Source organism: Sciurus vulgaris (assembly GCF_902686455.1).
Source record: "Sciurus vulgaris genome assembly, chromosome: 8".
NCBI classification, from domain to species: domain Eukaryota; kingdom Metazoa; phylum Chordata; class Mammalia; order Rodentia; family Sciuridae; genus Sciurus; species Sciurus vulgaris.
Genome location: NC_136468.1, coordinates 27,352,909 through 27,373,965, shown reverse-complemented (window position 1 = coordinate 27,373,965; position 21,057 = coordinate 27,352,909). Strand labels below are relative to the sequence as shown.

Below are 21,057 nucleotides of genomic sequence, written 5' to 3'. Positions count from 1 at the left end.
TACTAACAAAATGATTGTAGAGACCCATTGATTTGATGGATGACTGGGATTGTATGGAATAGAGGAGCCCATGACAAAAATGGTAACAGACTTGAGAGCCGTTAACAGGCTTCTTTTATCCATCCTGGCAGGGTTTATTAGTATGAGAAAGGCTCCCTGTTTTCTCTCTCTTTAATGATACTGTTCTATGAACCAATGAATGTTTTCATTTGGAAAATAAGAAAGCATTGACATGTTATGCGAACTGTGGTTTCTTTAGTGATGCCAAGGGAATAAATATGCTAATTCTGTGCTTCAGAAAATTCCCTGGGTAAGGCCCATTACTTCACTGATTTCAGCAACTATCAAGCCCAGGTGAGAAAAGGTTAACACCACATACAAGGGAAGTACTTCACTGTGCAGAAGCTTTGAATTAGAAATGTAATGGAGGATTTCAGTGATGCTTTGATATACTTCTACATGGTGATTTTTCCTATTACATTCTCTGAAGGAAAGTTTAACTCATCATTTGTTAATTATAATAACTTGAAGCAATTTACCTCAAGCTATTACCTGATTCTTCATAAAAGAAGAAGCTACTATGAAACGCTATCACAGAAATCTGGAAATATTCACAAAATCTTACACAAGCAATGCCCTTTCATCTAGGAATAAAAGACAATTTTCCCCATATATACACAAATGTACAAAAACACATCCTTCAAAAAATGGCAATTCCTTGGACACCAGGAAGGGCCTAAATACCAACAGAAGTGCCAACTGAAAAGAAGAGCTTTCCCTAGCTTTAAAACTGGAACGAAACAACTCTCAACATTTGCAAAACATTCCTTTATTATTAGAAATAAATTATTTGTATAAAAAATTGCATGCGTCAATCATTGCATTTATTTTTAGCACAACCCAGGGCTTCAATCCGGTCAGCCATTACAAGAAACAGACTCATCTTATACAAGTTGAACAATGAGGGACAGGAACGGGAGTTCTCACAATCACAGAAAAATACTTACAAGAATAACATCAGACATGGTTTATTTCAACAGCATTTTTTTTTTTTTCACAAGCTAACATTAGTTTTCCTTTTTTTGATTTTTTTTTAAACTGCTCATGAGGAAGCAATACTTTAGTTTGACACTCATTGGTTGTGTTTTATAAAACAGGATTTCTTCAGGTCCCATAATTGATACTTTTGGCTCATGACTAATTTTTGTTCCTTACAAGACTGACTATTGATTTGATTGATTGTAGTCTACGGAGATCTCCAGGAGTGAGTTTTTGTGGTCTCATGTTCATTGTTTAAGATCACATACCATATTTCCTCAGATTGTCATTTCCCTGTTTCAGATTGAATGATTGCTGTAGCTGATATATGTTGTCTTGGTGGAGGAAGCTGTTGAGATAAATTAGGACAAATTAATAGTATAGTAATAATTATTTTATTGATATAATTTTTAAACACAAAACTGTGATGATGACTTTGTGCTATTCAGTTTTTAAAATATATTACTCATTATTTTTAAACCTCCCAGTAGGAATTCAATGATCATAGAGATAAAAAGGCAAGCAGAAATTTTAATTTGTAAAAGCCACTAGTTTCATTTCTGCTAACCTGGAGAGTTAGCAGAAAAATAAAAATGTAAAGATGTTAATTTTTAACATTTAGGTGAAATTATATTTAAATGTACATTTTGACTAACAAAGATTTACATGTATGTAAATTAAAAGAACAGATAATTTATCTGTCTTACAAAATTTTCTTAAAAAGTTTTTATACTCTACACCAAAGAGTCTTGGGTCTGATCTGATGACCAAGAAAAGGTTAAATGAGAGTAACCTGTTATGAAAGTCCCAACATATTCTGTTCCCCACTATTCCTTCTTTTAGCAAATGACAGAAGCTCATTCCTATTGAACACCAATACAGTACATTACAAAATGTTAGAGAAAAAGCCTTTTACCAAACTACTTTCTTTGAACACATATACAATCAAAATTATTTGTAAAGAACATCTTTCCTACTTTTTGATTTTAACAAATACAAATTCAGTTCTTTAAAACTTATAAAGCACAGATAAATTGCTTTGTTTTAATACACACACACACACACACACACACACACACAAAGAGTAACTGGTTGTTCCTTGACCATGAATATATCTTGCATTTAAAAATAAACAACAATTTAGACTCTAAAGGCAAACATGGTAAAATATCAAGTACATACAGTATTTGTAAATATTGAAGTAAGTATGTGCTTTGGCAGTATACAGTTTTGGTTTATTTTTGTTTTATTCAAAGGATACAAATAGAGATGTTTAGAAAATAAAAGAAGACTCAAAGAAGGACACTAATATTTCATTATTCTATTACTGATTTGCTGCGAAGTAAAACTCATTATTGTAAGACTATGAGATATAGAGAACATAATATCCTATATCAGATTTGTACTCATGTTTAAACCACCAGTGAATATAAATCTATACACAAAAATTCTTTTGCATTTTTGAAAGATAGAATGAAATAAGTCTCAATCCTAAAACTCAAAATGATGTCTTATTTTTTCAGTGAAATTTGGGAGTGAACAATCATATAAAAAAGTGAAACACATATGTATTTCAATATATAAATCCAGTTCAGGAGGAAATGAACTTTTAGAAAATAATTTGGTTCCTGAACAATGTATAAGACTAGAAATCACATAGCTACTTCTCTAAAAGAATTGACAATCACTACTCATTTTAGCACCAGTGATTGACCTGACAAGTTCTTACAGACATCAAGGTCCTACAATGTCTATAGCCACTGAAATTAACACAGAGAGTCCAAGGAAGTGCAAACCACAGATGTTTTAACTGATTCTTGTCAGTGAATATTGTAAGCTATACAACAAAAACAGCCATAATTATCTACACAGCTCGTGCTTCTACATTGTTATTGTGGCTCTGTAGAAATAAAGTAGACTTGAACCTGATTTTATGTTATCATCTACAAAATGAGTGAATAAAGCATTGTGTTTGTGAGCACACAAGAAAATGGTTATCAATGGGGGAACAGATGATGTCTACAAGGACCAGTGTGGAGTCCTACTTTTCTACTCAACTTGCCTAAAAGGTAGGATATATTAGACTTGTTTGGTGTGAAATGAAGCAAAATGATTTTTATGGTGGCTGACTTTTGAAATTTTTAATTTATATAATGCTCTCATATGCTTCTAAATTTCTTCTAATTTCTTCTAAGTAAATAAAATCTGTACTTGAACTTTGTTTTTGAAGGACTTTCATATAACCTCTGTAGACAAAGTGGAGAACAATTATCATAAATTAGAAAAATGACCATTAAAAGTGTCTCCCATCTTCTCTACTATTCAATATGTTATCAACAATATCTGAAAAAAAAAGGACACATAATTATCCAGTTTGTAGAAGACAGAAAGGAAACATCATGATTAAAGCAGAGGAACAAGAACCAAAAAGACTTTGAAAAGGATGATATCTGAAGATGTCATGCAAAATATGGTGATGTGGATCAGACCATCTTTAAGGATCATTCTCCTTTAAAGGTCTGTAGCAAATCATTGATTCAATTTTATTTTTTGAAATATCAAAATTTATTCCCTGAAAGAAACATGGTATAATTCTATTGAGACGTGAGATTATAATACTCAGGAAATTGGTGTTAATTTTTCCACTGGCTCTAAAAATAATTAAGTTCTGAAAACAAAATTTAGTCAACATGAAAGCAACGACAAGGGACCAACTGTGATTGGCAAATATCCTGCATAAATCTTTATTTCAGATGTTTTAGAAAGCAAACTGGATGAAAGATGTACAGATGAACAAATAAGGAGGCTTTTTATAGTGGCAATGGACATGCATGTGTGAAAATCAGTTTCTGAGTACAGCAATGATTAACTTTCATTGTGTGTACCACAATGTGTTAAAAAACTAGAGGAAGCAACATCTACCTCCTGTGGCAGTTGTTTTCATAACTTATTCATGAACACAGCTTAAGGAATACCTCATAGAGTATTGGTTAATTGGGTACAATTGGCAAAATTCATATTTACCAACTTTGTTTCTAACTCCCCTCTCACCCTGTTCTGAAACAACATGCCCTTTTTATTTGAAGTGTAGTATATGAAAATTGGTTTTCTTTCTAGTTTCATATTACTAATATTTATTCCATGAATTTTGAAAACTTAAACCTTGAACATGTGACCAGAATTTCTGACATTAACAAGTCACATTTAAGATGAATTTTTGAAACCTGAGGGCTCATATGACTCTGTGGCCATGAAAGAAAAGCATTTTGTATATGAATAAAAACACAACTATTTGGTCAGAAAGAAAGAGAGCCAACAATGGAATAGTAACCATAATTATCAAAATCTTCCACATATTTAAAAAAGAAAAAAGGCTGCTAAAACAATAGTTATTGTATTCCAAGATACTATTTCCTATTAAATGCAGAACAATATATAGCTTTAAGGCAGCAACAATACCTTTGTATTTATTCTCTGGTTGTATTATAGCTTACTAATGCCCCCCCACGCTTTTTTTTTTTTTTTTTTTTTTTTTTTGGTACTGAGGATTGAACCCAAGGTTGCCTAACCACTGAGCCACATCCCCCAGCCCTTTTTAAAATATTTTATTTAGAGACAGAGTCTCAGCTAAATTGCTGAGGCTGCCTTTGAACTTGCCATCCTCCTTCTTCAGCCTCCTGAGCCACCAGGATTACAGGTATGTGCCACTGAGCCTGGCTTTCTCATATGTCATTGTAATTTCACTGTAATATTGATGAATTAATAGAAGTCTGGCAGCAGAAAGTATGAGAATGCAACAACATGGATATGGTTCCACTAGATCATTGAGAACAGACTCTACTCATTTTGAGAGAAGGTGTTTTAAATGTGAGGAGGTGAGGTGCTTGTTACCCATAATCCAATGGCAAAGGTTTTTCTAATATTCAATTATACTTCTAAAGACAGAACATATTTTTAGAAGAAAAATATTACATGCAAGTTGTTAATCACATGAATACTTTTCAGTGGGTTTGAAATTCAGAAGACTTCTCCCTAAAGTAAATCATTGATGCATGGACTAAAGGTAAATGGGACCCAAGGAGCCCATGACACCCATGCCAGGTTTCTCACTTGGATTCCCATTTACTGAATTATAAGCTTGGTTTCAAAACACACAAATCTACCGTTTAATCATAGAATGGTCATGTAAGCACACAAAGACAGACCGTGATGACCTAGGGTGGGATTGTGGGAAGACATGAAAGTTTCACACATTATATCTCCTGAATGCTCAAACTATTATCACTTTAACTGGACCTAATTTATTTCAACCTAATCCACTCCTGTAAAAGATGACTGTGCTAAAATCTCCAAAGTACGATTTACCTTTGTCCAGGCAGTCACTGACTCTATCTTGATTCATCTTTTCCACTTGCTTTCATCTTCCAAAAGCCTCTGACTACTCCAGAACATTATTGGCTTACCCTCCAAACTCATGTTTGGAATCTTTCACATTTATTTTAGAGAAAATAGAGAAATGATTGCAGGCTGTGTAATTTCCATTTCAATGTAAAGAGAAAATAACACAAAGAAAACAGGACATTTTGGAGACTTATTTTTCTTTTTAGGCAATCTATTTATTCTTTAAAGGGTTTCAGTTTTTTTTCTCCATCATTTTCCAGAGGTGAATCTGGGATGATTGGTATTTATTTCACTGGAAGTTTGATGGTACCTATTTAAAACCATGCTGCATCAGTCTCTGGGTTGTTACTAAAATACAGGTACAATGGACTCTGGCAAGTCACACTGAGAAGTACCAGTGTTTGAGTGTATCTTTGCCAACAGCAGTTTATTGGCATCCTACAGCAGGTTTTAACTTCCTACACTGCTGCTTTCAAGGTAGAAAAGCAGATAAAATTCTGCCCTCAAATCACAAGCATTCTACTCTGATGCCTTTAATAGTAGTCATAATAGTAGTTATAATACATTTTTGCTAAGAGCCAAAAGAAGCCCATTATTAGCAAATTGCCTAACTCTAATGAGAGATGATTATAACAATTTGTCACTAAAATCCATCCTTATTGTGCCTTCTCTCCAGTTTCACAAGGTTGCATGTTGACAGAAAGGGGACTACAGGGGGAGTATTTGTGGAATTCTTGTAAGTTTTCTTTTCTCTAAAAGTGATTAAATTTGGTATTAGTGATCCATAGATAATCTTCCTAGAGCCAATCTGGCCAATAATTCCAGGTCAATGAGTTTAATTAAGCCATGCTAATAATCTGATGCTAGTTTTATGTATGGGACATTGGAGTGAGCAATACTCACCTGCAAATCTTAGTACAAGAGAAGGAAACCAGTGAAGATCATGAATTGCTGGAGTAATTAACCAAATAAAACCAACTCTTAGTCTTCTATAATTAGTGTCAAAAGTACAGTGTGTGGGGGATACAGCCTGCTGAAACAATCTGAGAGGAATCTGAGAGGAACACAGTATTTTTGCATATCAAATACTGATGTTGTATTCTCAAAAGACAGGAGGTCACTCTAATGTGAAGACCTTAGCCTTCCTTTTTTTTTTTTTTTTTTTTTTTTTTTTTTTTTGAGGGGGGAGGATATCTATAGAAACTAGTAATATAAAGTTTATAATTTTTAATACCCAACTTTTTGCAATACAGATCTTCAATATATTCGCTACTCTTCCATAGATATCAAGACAGATTTTCATAGATCAGTTAAATCCTACTGGATCAGCCTGGAAATCAGTGTAGTCGTCATGTGCACCTTCTGAGGTGGACCACAGATAAATAGAAGGTAGGTAAGGAAAGGAGAAGAAGTGGTGGTAGTAGAAAGGATTCATTTTTAATTGCCATGCAACTTTCAGAGAAGAGCTCTAATTATCAAAACCTACCCAAGAAAGGAAATTGAGGGACGCCAAAAGACTCTTCTTCACTTGGGGGAAACAAGTATTAACCCGACTTAATTAAACACATTGACTAACTTGTTTTCTCATGTCCCAAAGGACCCGGATGAAATTATTTATTTGTGGAAGTTCTGCAGGAGCACGCTGCTTCAAAACTGTAAAGAATAGTCAATATTGAACTAACAAAAACTGGGAAAATATTCCTAAATGTCAAAAGATCATCTTATAAATGGAAGACAGTTCCAAACACCAAGCTCTGTAACTCTTCAAAAGAAAACACCTGAGTGCCATGCTTTACAGAAGAGATTCTGCAGGCATGTTTGCACTCTGGTGACAGCCACTCTGCTGGCAATCATTCAGTTTTCAAATGGTTCTGACCGCTGTGGTGGTCTCATGTTGTGTGGGTACCTCCATGCCCCCAGAACCATGTAGCAGAGCCCCCAAGACTAGTAGAAGAATATTCAACGTACATCTATCAAGGTGTGCTCCCGCTCTTGACCATCTGAAAGTCTACAGATGACTTACTGTTGGTTTCAAGACTCTCACAGAGTTCGCTTTTCACCTCGCCATTTGGTCTGTCATTTCCTTTTTGGATCAGTTTGCTTTGCATGGTGGCAGCCGTCACCACGGCCTTGAAGCTCCTCTTGCGTTTTTGAACATTCTGCTCTGGATGAAAAATTATAATATAAACCTTGGGCATATAGAGCATCCCCAGAGACACAGAAGCACTTAAGCTCATGGAAACAGTAAGTGTTGTTGTCTGGATGTACATCTGAGGGGAGAAAAAAAAAAGAGAGAGAATCACTGTAGTTAAGTCTGACTAAGAGGAGATAAAGCAAATAGCATACCATTTTCTAAAAATTACTCCAGCTTCTCTGTTAAAGGTGCTCTAGAAACTCCTTCTTGAAATTGCATAACTATATCCCAACCTGCAAGTATGTGGTTAAGTATGCTTGTTAAGCCCAATTCCTTAAAACAAATAGACCAACAACTAAGACGCTGGAACTTTGCTTCCTTTCAAGATCATAAATAAACTACATAAGGGACAAAATCAGTCTGAAAAAACACTAACACCTTATGTCACAATTTTCTTCAGGAGGCACACCATTCTTGTAACAATACTTACCCCAAAGGGTAAATTCTGTAGAGTGAATATAGAGACAGGCAGTGGAGAATTCTAGAATATCATCACTGTACACCACTGCTTTAAAAATGCCAATGTTTCATTTTTACATCATTACTTAATTCCAAGCAGCAAACCTGATATATCACAGTCAAGTCATAAAGGTGTGATATTTTAACAGTCCCTCAGAAGAACTCTCCAGAGATTTCTCAATGATCACATCATATCAAAATAAATGCAGGCGTTTTTACAAAGTATATAAGACCTTCTTCCTCCAAGATTTGATATGTACTTGGGATAGGGTCCTGGTTCCAGTGTTTGAAAAATTCTCTCCCTGTGCCCATTCACACTGAAACTGCTCTCATGCTCACAAGAAGTCTCTGAAAAAACATTTTTTTTTAAATTTCTATAACCTAGAGGTTAAGAAGCTGAAACAAGATTAAAATCACTTCTTTGGATTTTTCTCTATGGTATGGAAAGAAAGAAACATGACAAGATTTAAATCTTTAAAAACCAAAACAGAAATCTTTATTCTGCTTTCATTTTTCATGTCCTGAGCTCAAAATGTAATTACCCCAAGTAAGTCAGCATACTGAGTCAACAGAGAAACCAGGTCCAAAGTTATGAAAAAGACCCACTTTTCTCATATCTACAATCCTCATTAATAGATTCACTCACTTGAATAAAACCTTAAAAAATGAAAAGTGGCCAATTTTCATCTGGCCATCTTCAAAAGCCAACCTAACTTTGTCCTTTTTAATAAAGTATTTAAAAAATTTACCCCTAAGGATAGCTATCTGAATCAACATTAGTGTTTCCTTTTCCTAGAGAAGACAGTTTCTCTTAACAAATGTAGCCTTGAGGTCAAAACTATCTAACCTATGAGGAAAAATTCAGGCAACAGTAAAAAGACTATCCTTGTCTGTGAAATTATACTCTGCAGATTTCTGAGTTTGCTCATCAATTATCTACCACCAATGTTCTGATTCTGAGGATGGGAATACCTTACCACAAGGTGCTTCTGATTGGTTTGTTTCAAAGTTCACCTCCTCCAGGAAGTACTCCATGACAAATTGTATCTCAATTATAATATTTTATTTTATTCCTAAGCACAATGCATTACATGAAAAATAATGGAACACCTGCTAATGTGTAACTTTATGACTATTTGTTTATATGAAATATATAATCAAAATATAAAATTCTTTAGCACAGGTAGCCTTATTTTTTTTCTTACATATCCCCAAGAAACTATACAAGATTCTAGAACAAGTAATTACTAAGAAATTTCTCACTAATTTTAGGTATATGAAAATCTCTAAGGGTCCCTTGATATACAAAAATTATAGAGTATACACTTCCTATACTGTCCCACTTTGTCATATGGACACCAGTAATGATTACCATAGAGAGTTAATGACATTTTGAGGAAGAAACAAAGTGATAAGGTATAAATTCCAGACTCTAGGCTAGGCTCACAAACACCAGCCCCAGCAGAGACCTGATTCAGATACATCCCTCAGCAAAGTGGAAAATTACTACATTATGACATCTCATGCTATCTGCCAATAAGTGAAATTCCATGTTAAAGTGGGGTCAATCAAGAAGGTCATATGGAATACAGGTGTGTCCCTTTAAACCACAATGATCTCCCTAAGGTTTGCTGTCTACTAGCAAGCAACCTATTAAAATTAGCGCTCCTAAGCTTCTCCTGTGCTGGTTAATCTTTGAACTTCAAGGCAGCATTGCTGTAAAAATCTATGCAGAGGGAGGACATGAAGGTAAGGAAAGTGTTGAATCCACACACATAAATATCCCAATGCCCCTTGAATGGGGAAGCCTCAGTTTTGTCTCATCAGACCTGCCACATCAATTTAACCTAAAAACAAACAACAATCAAAATCTAGAGATGAAACAGCCATGAAATGATGGGGAAACTCATACTGGATCTTTTACGTCTTAATTGGTTAGTCTTGCTAAAAATATATAGCACTAGTTCAAATGGAGCATAAATGCCTTTATGAAGTCTTATAGATTTTTCCATACCATCAAAAATTAATATTCCCTATTAGTATTCCCTATTTAGAAAAATTTTGGGAATATATGGTAAATTTAATCTTGCTAAGAATTAGGAACAAAAAAGATTTCGGAATGCTAGCTCACTCATTAAATGCATTACTGCAGTCTACTTTTTTGGCAAGCCAACTGAGTGAAAAAAGCAATAAACATAGACATGAGAATTAAGCAGTACAATGCTAACTGTACCAAGTTCTCCATTCAACACCATACTTACAAATTACACCAAAATGCTGATCTTAATTGTGGATCTGAAAACATTTAAGGTGAATTGTATACAAGATAGTCATCCATATAAAATCATACCCTAAACTCCAAAATGTTATGGTGTCCTAGCATTTGTCACATGGCCTTGGACCATGAACAGAGTGAAGTTTTGAATTTTATCTTTAAATACTTAATGAAATGAAAAACTCACATATGTTGTAAACCTCAATGAAAGCAACAACATCAAAACTAATGACACAATAAAAGTGCCACCCACTGTCATTCTAGACAAACTTAATCCTACCCAGCAAGAATGATAGGATTCTGATGGCCTCCCATATTAAAGAAGAATAGAGGGATCATATAAAAATGTTCAAAATGAGCACTGATTACAAAATAACTCCCAGAAAACTTCATACCTTATAAAAAATTCTAATTACTTGATTCAAGAAGGGAAGTAGCATATTCCAACAGACTTGCCTGTCTAAATCCCAGCACCATCCCTAACAAATTTTTTAAAGATAAAGAAGTTTACAGATAAACTCTTGAGTTGTCTTGCAGGTGATAAAAGTCTAAGCCAACCAACCAAGGTACAATTCAAACTCTAATAAAGCTTCCCTGGTAATTGGACAAATCTGTGATCTTATTTTCCTCTCTGGCCTTTAATTCATTATCTAAAAATGAGGAAGGGTAATGCTTTACTCATAGAGGAGTTACGGGGTAGAATGACAGAATCTTTATAATGTTTATAATCTTTATGTCTTGTAAGAACAAAATAGTAGCTCAATGAAGTACTTACCCTTTCACTTTGAATCTGAAAACACACTAACAAAGCATCATTCTTGGTGTATAGGTCAAAAGAGGGACCCATTAGTCAATGATCCAAACCAGACAGGTTTGTTTATTGTAGAGCTGATGGCTGATTTCTAACTTCTGATGTCAAGGAAAGGCTTTTTAAATCTCACTTCAAAGCAGAATAAAATGTCGTCCAAATGCCTACTCCCTATGCTGATGTCAAGGCCATATTCAGTCTAGGCTCTATTCCTAGAATGTTACAACAGCTCTCTAAGAGTCTCAGGCCAGCAGATGCAGAGGAGACTACACCAACTCTTCTAATTCACATAAATGCATCGAGAGACACTGATGATGGAAACTTCTCTGTTCCATTCTTCTTTATGTGCCTCCTCCTGCCCCTATTACTCCAAAATAGGCATACGCAGAGGAAAGAGGAATGCCTTTTCTATCACATCCACTGGGGCTTGTCGTTTCTTCTGCTTTCATGCCCCACGGACATTCTGAAGCAGTAAGGTGCACCAAAGCAGATTTAAAAAATCTTTAGATAAGACAGAGAGGAGTTGGCACAATGGAGCATACGAACCTGACATCTTTTCTGGGACCTATTACAGCTCCCTGTTCATTTCATAAACGGGTCATTTGCACACATCCAGGGTGTACTGAATATGGGTCAAGACCTGAACTCATTAAAGGCTCCCAGAAGAGCAAGGAGGGAAGAGATGCTATTTCTCCAGGATAAAGGTCAGTCTTTTACTTTCAACCAGCCACATGAACACAAAGCTCCATAGACTCTGATATCTTACCTGGTACAATGTCAACCCCTTAGTAGCTACAGGAGCCTATTATGAATCTTGAGACACACAGCAGCTTTGTGCCATGTGGTAAACACATTCATTACTTATTCCAGAGCATTTCTGCCTTGCTCCAGATGGTTTACTCTCACTTCTTTACTACCGTCAGTCAGGTTCTATTTGGCTGCTTTGCACACAGCCCGAGCAGTTAAAAAGCTACATTAACACAGCTTGACTTGCTCTGTCTTTGTTATCTGTTTCCTCCTCTGTTTGCCAAAGTGACACCTGCATAGAAAAATGGATATTCTTCTACTTTTTTAGCAACAGTTTGCCAGTAAATTTCAAAATCTCATTTATTATTAGAATCGACTCTAATTTTTGTGCCAAAATTAACAGAAACACTCTGGTTATGCCTTGTGGGTGGTTAAGCCCCACGTGAACCCATTGTGCTACAAGCCAAATGAGCTGTGGAAAGTGAGCAGCAGCAAAAATAGAGGTAACCACTCAACTCTTCTGACTGAACTGGACATTAAAGATCTATCAACAAATCCATGCCAAGTCTTTTCTATTGTTTCTGTTTTGTTTAGTTAAAATTCCTTCCTGGCTTCTCCCTTTCAGTCAAGTCTAAGATACTCTTCATATATCTTTGAACATGTACACGTTGAAATACCCAGATCTCAGTACTTGGACATCTGTCCAACCATCCTCCCTCTCATTTATCCATCAACCCGTATCCATCTCCATGAATCATGTTCACTTCCTCTCTCTCTCTCTCTCTCTCTCTCTCTCTCTCTCTCTCTCTCTCTCTCTCTCTCTCTCTCTCTCTCTCTCTCCAACCACCCCCAAGGACAAGCTTCTTGGGTGAGCACTGTGAATAGGGTCCTATACTCAGAAAAGCCCTATTCTGTATTTATGCTGTGTTGTCAGTGTTTTGAAATTTTAAATAATTTCTGAATGGAGCGGCCTACATTTTCATTTTTCACTAGGCCACACAAATTATATAGTTGGTCCTTTTAAAAAAAATCATTTATATGCCCTAGGGTTCCAGGCTTCTCTCAGGAAATTCCATTGCTAGCGGATGTCTGACAGCATCTAAAAATTAACAAGCATAAACAAGCTCTGATTCCCACCTTCACCGTTAAACTCCCTTCTCCAGTGATCACTTCCATGTTGTTAATTCCACCTTCCTACTACTTGGGACCTTTGAAACTGTTCTCAAGTCCTCTTCCAAACCCCCACCCTATCTATGACCAAATCCTATTGATTTTATTTTCAAAATCCGCTCAGACAGGTCATTTTCCATTATTTCCTCAGATGTTTACACTGTTTGAGCTGTGGTCATCTCTCATTGAATTATCACTATTGTTTTCTGGGGATTTCTTCTGCCTTTGCTCTCTTCCAGCTGATTAATACTAATAAGAAGCTGGAATAATCCCATTATTCATAAATCAGGTTAGGTCACTCTTACTCTCAAAACTCTGCAATGACTTCCCATTAACTGTGTCCTTACCATGACCACAGGTACTCTGAACACCTCTGGTTTTTACTCTATCCTCTTTCAGTCATATTCGCCCTTGGCTAGTTCTGGAACAGATCAATCATGCAGACTTTTATATTTAATTATAATTAACAACTTGCTCTTTCACTTCCCTCAGGTCTTTACCAGAATGTTCTTTCTCCAAGAGACCTTATCTGAACATACCATAAAATCACCACCCTCATCTCTCCACCAGCATTTCCTACCTTTATTTTACCTCTTAGCATCTAATATTTTTTATCAAATGTCTGCATATTTTACTTCTTTAATTTCAACATTATGTATTTTCCTTAACCAGAATAAAGTTTCCATAAGTACAAGTATTTTTACCTGTGCTTTACATTGTTCCAAATTCAGTACCTCAAACACTGTCTGGATGACATAAATTTTCTATTTGCTTTGAGTTGGTATGGGTTCTTACTCTTGAGTTGGGCATTTAAGGGAAATAACCCATGTAGTTCCAAGAAGGAACCAGTAAATCAGAGAGACTAAAACTAGAAAACATAACAAAGCTGGGGGTCCCATTTCCTCTAAAATCAATCTCCAGGCTAGGATAGAAAATTAACCTTGAACAGATAAACATGATGCTCATTTATAGTGTAAATTCAAAACAATGGGTCATTTTGCTCCCAACTTAGCAGTGGACAATATTAATTAAAAGTGAGTGGTTTCCACTTTGGGAAAATGAGAGTTTTGGGCTCTCCACTTTGGGAGATCCCTTCCCCACTTAACTGTGCAACTGAGGGTAATACACTCACACTGTTTTTAAGCTTCCACAGCCCTGACTCAAAGTATGTAATGAGGCAACCTACATAAAACGTTGTCACAGAACCTGGCCCACAGTAATCAATAAGCGATGACTATCATTGTCATTTAACCTCAATCCTCTTCTTTATACATCTCCCTTCATTCTTCTTGCCATAAAATTCTACCTTCTCAAAGCCAGCTTCAACAATTTCAGCCTCATTCATAAGACTACACAGATAAGTACAGACAAAATATTTATTCATAAAGAAAGATCCTTTATGTTTGTGGGAAACTCTGGGTCATCCCATTTTTAGAATCACAGTTGCTCTACAAAGAATCACTGACCTGAGTATTGTGTTTCTTCTGTTGGGGAAATCTTAGTGTTGAAGACCCATCAGTGGGTTAGAAAATGTACACTGTGTTGCCATTAGTGAGGATGGAGATCACTTTGCTCTGATCTATTTGCTGACTCTTATTACATCCCTTTTCACTCTGACCACGTTTGCAAAATGAAGGGTCAAATCAAAGATTACAAGTGCAAAATTATGAATGAAGACTATGTCTTCAGCACTGGGTTGGTTCACACATGAACTCGGAATCCTTAACCTCGGGTTACTGGTAATGATGGTAATAGCTGCAAAGACATAGCATCAACCAACAAGTAGAAAAGCAACTTTTCTAAGAATAGGAAAGGACATTTTTAAGTAAGTTCAAGATCTTCTTGAGAAAGAAAAACAGATTTTAGATTTATAATGGCTATTTAAAATTAAATGTGATTGTTAATATTTGCAATACTAATTTATTTTTATTAAAGATGGAAAGGAATTTTATAAACAAAGTGCTTTAAAGCATAGCACTATTAAACAAAATGTAGTCTTTAACTCTCAATTATTCCCTATGAGATTTTTTTACAGAAACATAATAAAAATAATTTATTGAACAATTATGTTGCCTTTTCTACTAGAGTATATGCAAATCATATGAAACATCTAGTCTTCAAGTGTTAATTCACTTCTCCTTTACAGGTAATTTTCTCCATATTTGCCTATGTGGATTCATGCTTCCCTAACAACTTCTAGCCCTTTATCACTTTATAGCAACATGGTGAGTACTGAGGATAAAAATAATAGAAATATTATGATTTAAACAGGTAGCAAAATATGAGAATATTTACATAAATAAAACAAACAAAAGTTTAATTTGCTTTAGAAAGAAGCAAGGGGGAGAAAATGATCACAAGTATGAAATTTATCTTGTAATTATATTTTATATAACATATATATACTTGTGTGTGTGTGTGTGTGTGTGTGTGTGTGTGTGTGTGTACGGAGAAAGAGAAAGAAAGCAGAGTGTGTGTTCTGGAAACAAGGGAAAAAGAAAACATTTTGAGGACTTTTATCATTGTTTAAAGATGGAAGTTTTTCTGAAATTTAAATTTTAAGAGAAATGTATTATTTAGATTTCATTATTCAAAGAAATTTAGTAACATTTTGAAAATAGTTTCAATGATAGTTTTATAAAAGGCTCTAAATCACTGTTCGAAATAGATGCTTCTTTCTAGATCGCAAAAGAATTACATCAGTAACTCAGGGCAGGTACTTGTGTGGCTCTGAATTGTTCTATAACTGTCAAATGTTACTGTGTACCACCTAGATACAGAGAGATGTGAAAAAAACAGGATTAGTGTGATGTGAGTCATCTGCAAAACAGTATCATCCTTTTCTTCTAGTAGAGTTATGTCAAATTTCTTAAAAATAACAGAGAATCAATCAAAGCACTTGAACTTTAAGAGTTGAAAGGTTTTACTGTTAATAATCAGCTATTTTCTTCATTACAAACTTCACTGTAGATCCAAGAGCAGTTCTGACTTTCTTAGACCTTGTCTAAGAAAGTTGTTGAACTAGTGTGTTGTTGAACTTGGTAGGACAGTCAAGGTGAAAACACAGGCCCAAAGAGCTGGATGAGGTAACCTTTTGAATGAAGGCGTTCATCACAAAGTTTACACAGGGCTGGAGCAGTGAAGTACCTGAAGGAAAAGGACTGACCAGCAAAAGGACAAAGGCTGCCTATGCTCAGAAGACGAATTGCCAGCAGCACATTGTTTCTGCATGGGCACCCTTCCAGTCCTCGGACACCAGAGACAAGAAGTGGCAGCATACTTGGCAGCTACACTGGGATTCACAAATACAGATGAATGGACAACAAGGACTTAGCAAATACTTAAAGAGAATTGTGAAACCATTTCAAAGACAATTAAAAAAATAAAAACCTGGGTAGATCCAATACAGCTAATGTAAGAAGTCCTTAGAGATAGATGATAGATAGAAATAAATAGATAGATGATAGAGATAGATAGATAGACAGAACATAGAAGCTATCTATATATAACTGTTCTGAAAGAATAATGCCTCTATAAAAAGTACTAAGAATATCAAGGAAGTCATTATTTTAATCATTAAACTTAAAATCTCAATAGATAAAGGACTTGCAATTCTGGCTCTGGAAGACTATTCCTAATTAAACTATATTAATGTTTTAGTAAAGTTACTGCAATTTCTTGTTATATAATCATGGCATTAGCAAAAAAAAAAATGAGTTTTACCTCTTCCAATGATTATACCAATTCTTTTTTTTTTTTTATGACCTTGGAGTTTCTAGAAAATGCAATGTTTAATATTAGCAGCAATGGGCACCCCTGAATATTATTTGTAAGTAAAATATTATTTGTTTATTCAGATCTGCTTGTTATTTTTTGTAAATAATCTTTATATACCTAAGTAATCATCTTTTGTTTCTATTTTACCTAAATTTTATTAAGGCAAAATTTATCAAATGCTATTTCAGTCTGTACTGATGACTTTTTTCTCTTTAAATTCATTAATAAAAAATATTATGTTGATAAAACAATAAAAATAAAAATAATACATTTGCACCAAAAAAAGACAAAGAATAACTAAGAGAAACATAAAGAGTTGCTTTTGTTTTTGTTTTTTAAGGGAGACTATGTGATGACCTCAGAGAAGAATTAAGACAGTCACGACATGGTTCAACGTCCTAGGAAAGAGAAAAACATATGCATAGATAAGAGCCAGGCATTCTCTACTGCTGTAATGCACAGGGATTGTGCTGATTCTGTGTATGAGAGTTAGAACATAGAAATCTGTACACAGAATGTTATGGTTTGAATCAGGAATGTCCCCCAAGGGGCTCCTAGGTTGGAAGTGTGTTCCCCAATGCAGCAAGGTTCACAGGTCGGGCTCTCAGCAATGACTAGATCATGAGGGCTCTGTCCTCATGAGCAGATGATCCTTTTGGTAAGTGAATGGACTGCTGGGAAGTGGACCCTAACTGGAGGAAGTAGGTCACTGGGACATGTCCTGTCTTTCTCTCCTTCCTGGCTGCCAAGAAGTGAGAAATTTTTCTCTGCCTTGTCCTTCCACCATGATGTTTTTGTCCTGGAGCCAGTGACTGAATCATTCTGTGAAACCTCAAACAGAATAAATCTTCCCTCCTCTAAGCTGTTCTTTCTTGTCAGGTATTTTGGTCACAGCAATGAAAAGCTGACTGACACAAAAACCTTTCCATCATCCCATGAAGATGAAATTTGGGATTACCAACACAGCTAGGACTTGAGGATCCAAGAGTCCACGGTATTACAGAAAAGGGGACCTGGTATTTTACATCAACTTTTTATTCGTGGGGAGATCCAAGATGGCGGACTAGAGGGTGACTGCATCTCCTGTCGCTCCAGAACCCAGGATTCAAGAAGGGGAGATAGTGAGAGACTCGGACCAACATAGAGCCCCAAGGTAAGTCTCTCCCACTGGGTGAAGCTTGGCCTGGGCGGTAGACCTGGACAGGGGGCAGCTTCTCAGAGCAGGGCAGGGCAGCAAGAGTCTTCCCCAAGCAGCCCTGCTCCCTCGGGTGGCAGGTGTGATCCACAGCCAGCTTCATGGAGCAGGCCCGCCAAGTGAGGGCTTTTCTGCACAGAGCCAACCCCAAGCCCTGAACCCAGCGGTGGGCCCAGGACCCAGCAGCAGGCCCCAGCCGGCAGGTGGGTTCTGGGACCAGGGCAGGGCAGCGAAAGGCTTTCCCAAGCAGCCCGGCTCCCTCCGGTGGCGGGAGGCCCTGTCTACAACCAGCTTCTTGGAGCAGGCCTGCCCAGTGAGAGGATTTCCACACAGAACCAGCCCCCAGCCCTGGAACCAGGAGCCGGCTAGGGGCAGATTTCGTCGGAAGCACTGCATTATCAAGTTCCTCCAAGACTTCAGGCTACTGAAGGGTAGGAGGTGATACACTGGAAATCTACAGGGACACTATAAACCAATAGAGGAAATCTGCAATATCTCACAGTCACACTGATATCTCACCAATATGAAAAAACAAGGGAAGAAAATATCCCAAACAAACCTAGATACTATATCAATAAAACCCAATGACAGCACAGCAGAAGAAATGTCAGAAAGGGAGTTGAGAATGTACATAATTAAAACAATCAGGGAAGCAAACGAAGAGATGAAAGAGCAAATGCAGGCATTGAAGGATGAGATGAAAGAGCAAATGCAGGCATTAAATGATCCCAACAATCAACAGTTAAAAGAGCAAATACGGGAAGCAAAAGGTCATTTCAATAAAGAGTTAGAGATACTGAAAAAAAAAAAAACCAAACAGAAACCCTTGAAATGAAGGAAACAATAAACCAAGTTAAAAAATCCATAGAAAGCATAACCAATAGGATAGAACACCTGGAAGACAGAACCTCAGATATTGAAGACAAAATATTTAATCTTGAAAACAAAATTGACCAAACAGAGAAGATGGTAAGAAATCATGAATAGAATCGACAAGAACTATGGAATATCATGAAAAGGCCAAATTTAAGAATTCTTGGGATTGAGGAAAGCTTAGAGAAACAAACCAAAAGAATGAACAATCTATTCAATGAAATAATATTAGAAAATTTCCCAAATCTGAAGAATGAAATGGAAAACCAGGTACAAGAGGCTTATAAGACTCCAAATATACAAAATTACAACTGACCCACACCAAGGCACATTATTATGAAAATAACTGACATACAAAATAAAGATAGAATTTTAAAGGCTGTGAAAGAAAAGAATCAAATTACATTCAGGGGGAAACCAATAAGAATATCAGCAGATTTTTCAATCCAGACCTTAAAAGCTAGAAAGGCCTGGAACGACATTTACCAAGCCCTGAAAGAAAATGGATGCTAACCAAGAATCTTATACCCAACAAAACTTACTTTCAGATTTGACGACAAAATAAAATTCTTCCATGATAAAAGCTAAAAGAATTTACAAAAAGAAAGCTGGCATTACAGAACATTTTCAGCAAAATATTCCATGAGGAAGAGATGAAAAATAACGATGCAAATCAGCAACAGGAGGAAGTAGCCTAAAGGAATAGCCAAATAAAGGAGAAACCAAATCATGTCAAAAAACAAAAATGAGTCAAATGACTGGGAATACAAATCATATCACAATAATAACCCTGAATGTTAATGGCCTGAACTCATCAATCAAAAGACATAGACTGGCAGATTGGATTAAAAAGAAAAATCCAACAATATGCTGCCTGCAAGAGACTCATCTCATAGAAAGAGATACCCACAGACTAAAGGTGAAAGGATGGGGAAAAAACATACCATGCACATGGACACAGCAAAAAAGCTGGAATATCCATCCTCATTTCAGATAATGTGGACTTCAAGCCAAAACTAGTCAGAAGAGATAAAGTAGGACATTACATACTGCTGAAGGGAAGCATAAATCAGAAGACATAAGAATCATAAATATCTATGCCCCAAACATTGGCTCATCCATGTATGTCAAACAAATCCTTCTCAATTCCAGAAATCAAATAGACCACAACACAATAATACTAGGCAATTTTAACACACCTCTCTCACCACTGCATAGATCTTCCAAACAAAAATTGAATAAAGAAACCATAGATCTCAATAACACAATCAACAATTTAGATTTAACTGACATATATAGAATATACCATCCAACAAAGAGCGAATACACTTTCTTCTCAGCAGCACATGGATCCTCCTCTAAAATAGACCATATTCTATGCCACAAAGCTACTGTTAGCAAATACAAGAAGAAAGAGATACTACCTTGTATTCTATCAGGTCATAATGGATTGAAATTAGAAATAAATGTCAGAATAAAAAATAGAAACTTCTCTAATACCTGGAGATTAAATAATAGATTATTATATGATGAATGGATAACAGAAGACATCATGAGGGAAATAAAAAAATTCTAAGAAGTAAACAAGAACAAAGACACATCATATCAAAATCTCTGGGACACTATGAAAGCAGAACTTAGAGGAAGATTTATTTCATGAAGCATATTCAACAAAAGAAGAAAAAAATCAACAAATAAACAAATTAACACTATAGTTCAAAGCCCTAGGAAAAGAAGAGCAGACCAACTCCAAAAGTAGTAGAGGACAGGAAATAGTTAAAATAAGAGCTGAAATCAACCAAATTGAAACAAAAGAAACAAACAAAAAAATTAACAAAATAAAAAGTTGGTTCTTTGAAAAAATAAACAAAATTGATAAACCCTTAGCCACAATAACAAAGAGAAAGAGAGAGAAAACTCAAATTACTAAAATTCGGAATGAAAAAGGAAATATCACTACAGACAGGAGTGAAATACAAAATGTAATTAGAAGCTATTTTGAAAATCTATACTCCAACAAAAGAGAAACCCTCAAAGACATCAACAAGTTTCTAGAGACATATGAATTACCTAAACTGAATCAGGAGGACATACACAACTTAAATAAATCAGTTTTAAGC

The 21,057-nt window shown here is 35.7% G+C and overlaps 1 protein-coding gene across 4 annotated transcripts in view; it reads right to left on the bottom strand.

Moving 5' to 3' along the window:
• Positions 1-1,037: 1,037 nt before the first annotated feature.
• Positions 1,038-21,057, bottom strand: part of GRM8 (glutamate metabotropic receptor 8) — a 777,053-nt gene continuing 757,033 nt past the window's right edge. For 3 of the 4 annotated variants that reach the window (XM_079152225.1, XM_079152223.1, XM_079152224.1), the window contains exons 10-11: positions 7,463-7,709; positions 1,038-1,387 (exon numbers count right to left, since the gene is read on the bottom strand). In XM_079152225.1, coding sequence (XP_079008351.1) covers positions 1,338-1,387; positions 7,463-7,709 — 297 coding nt within the window. In that variant the 3' untranslated portion in view covers positions 1,038-1,337. Of the gene's footprint in view, positions 1,388-7,407; positions 7,710-21,057 lie in introns of all 4 variants that reach the window. The other variant, XM_079152226.1, reaches the window with a different exon arrangement.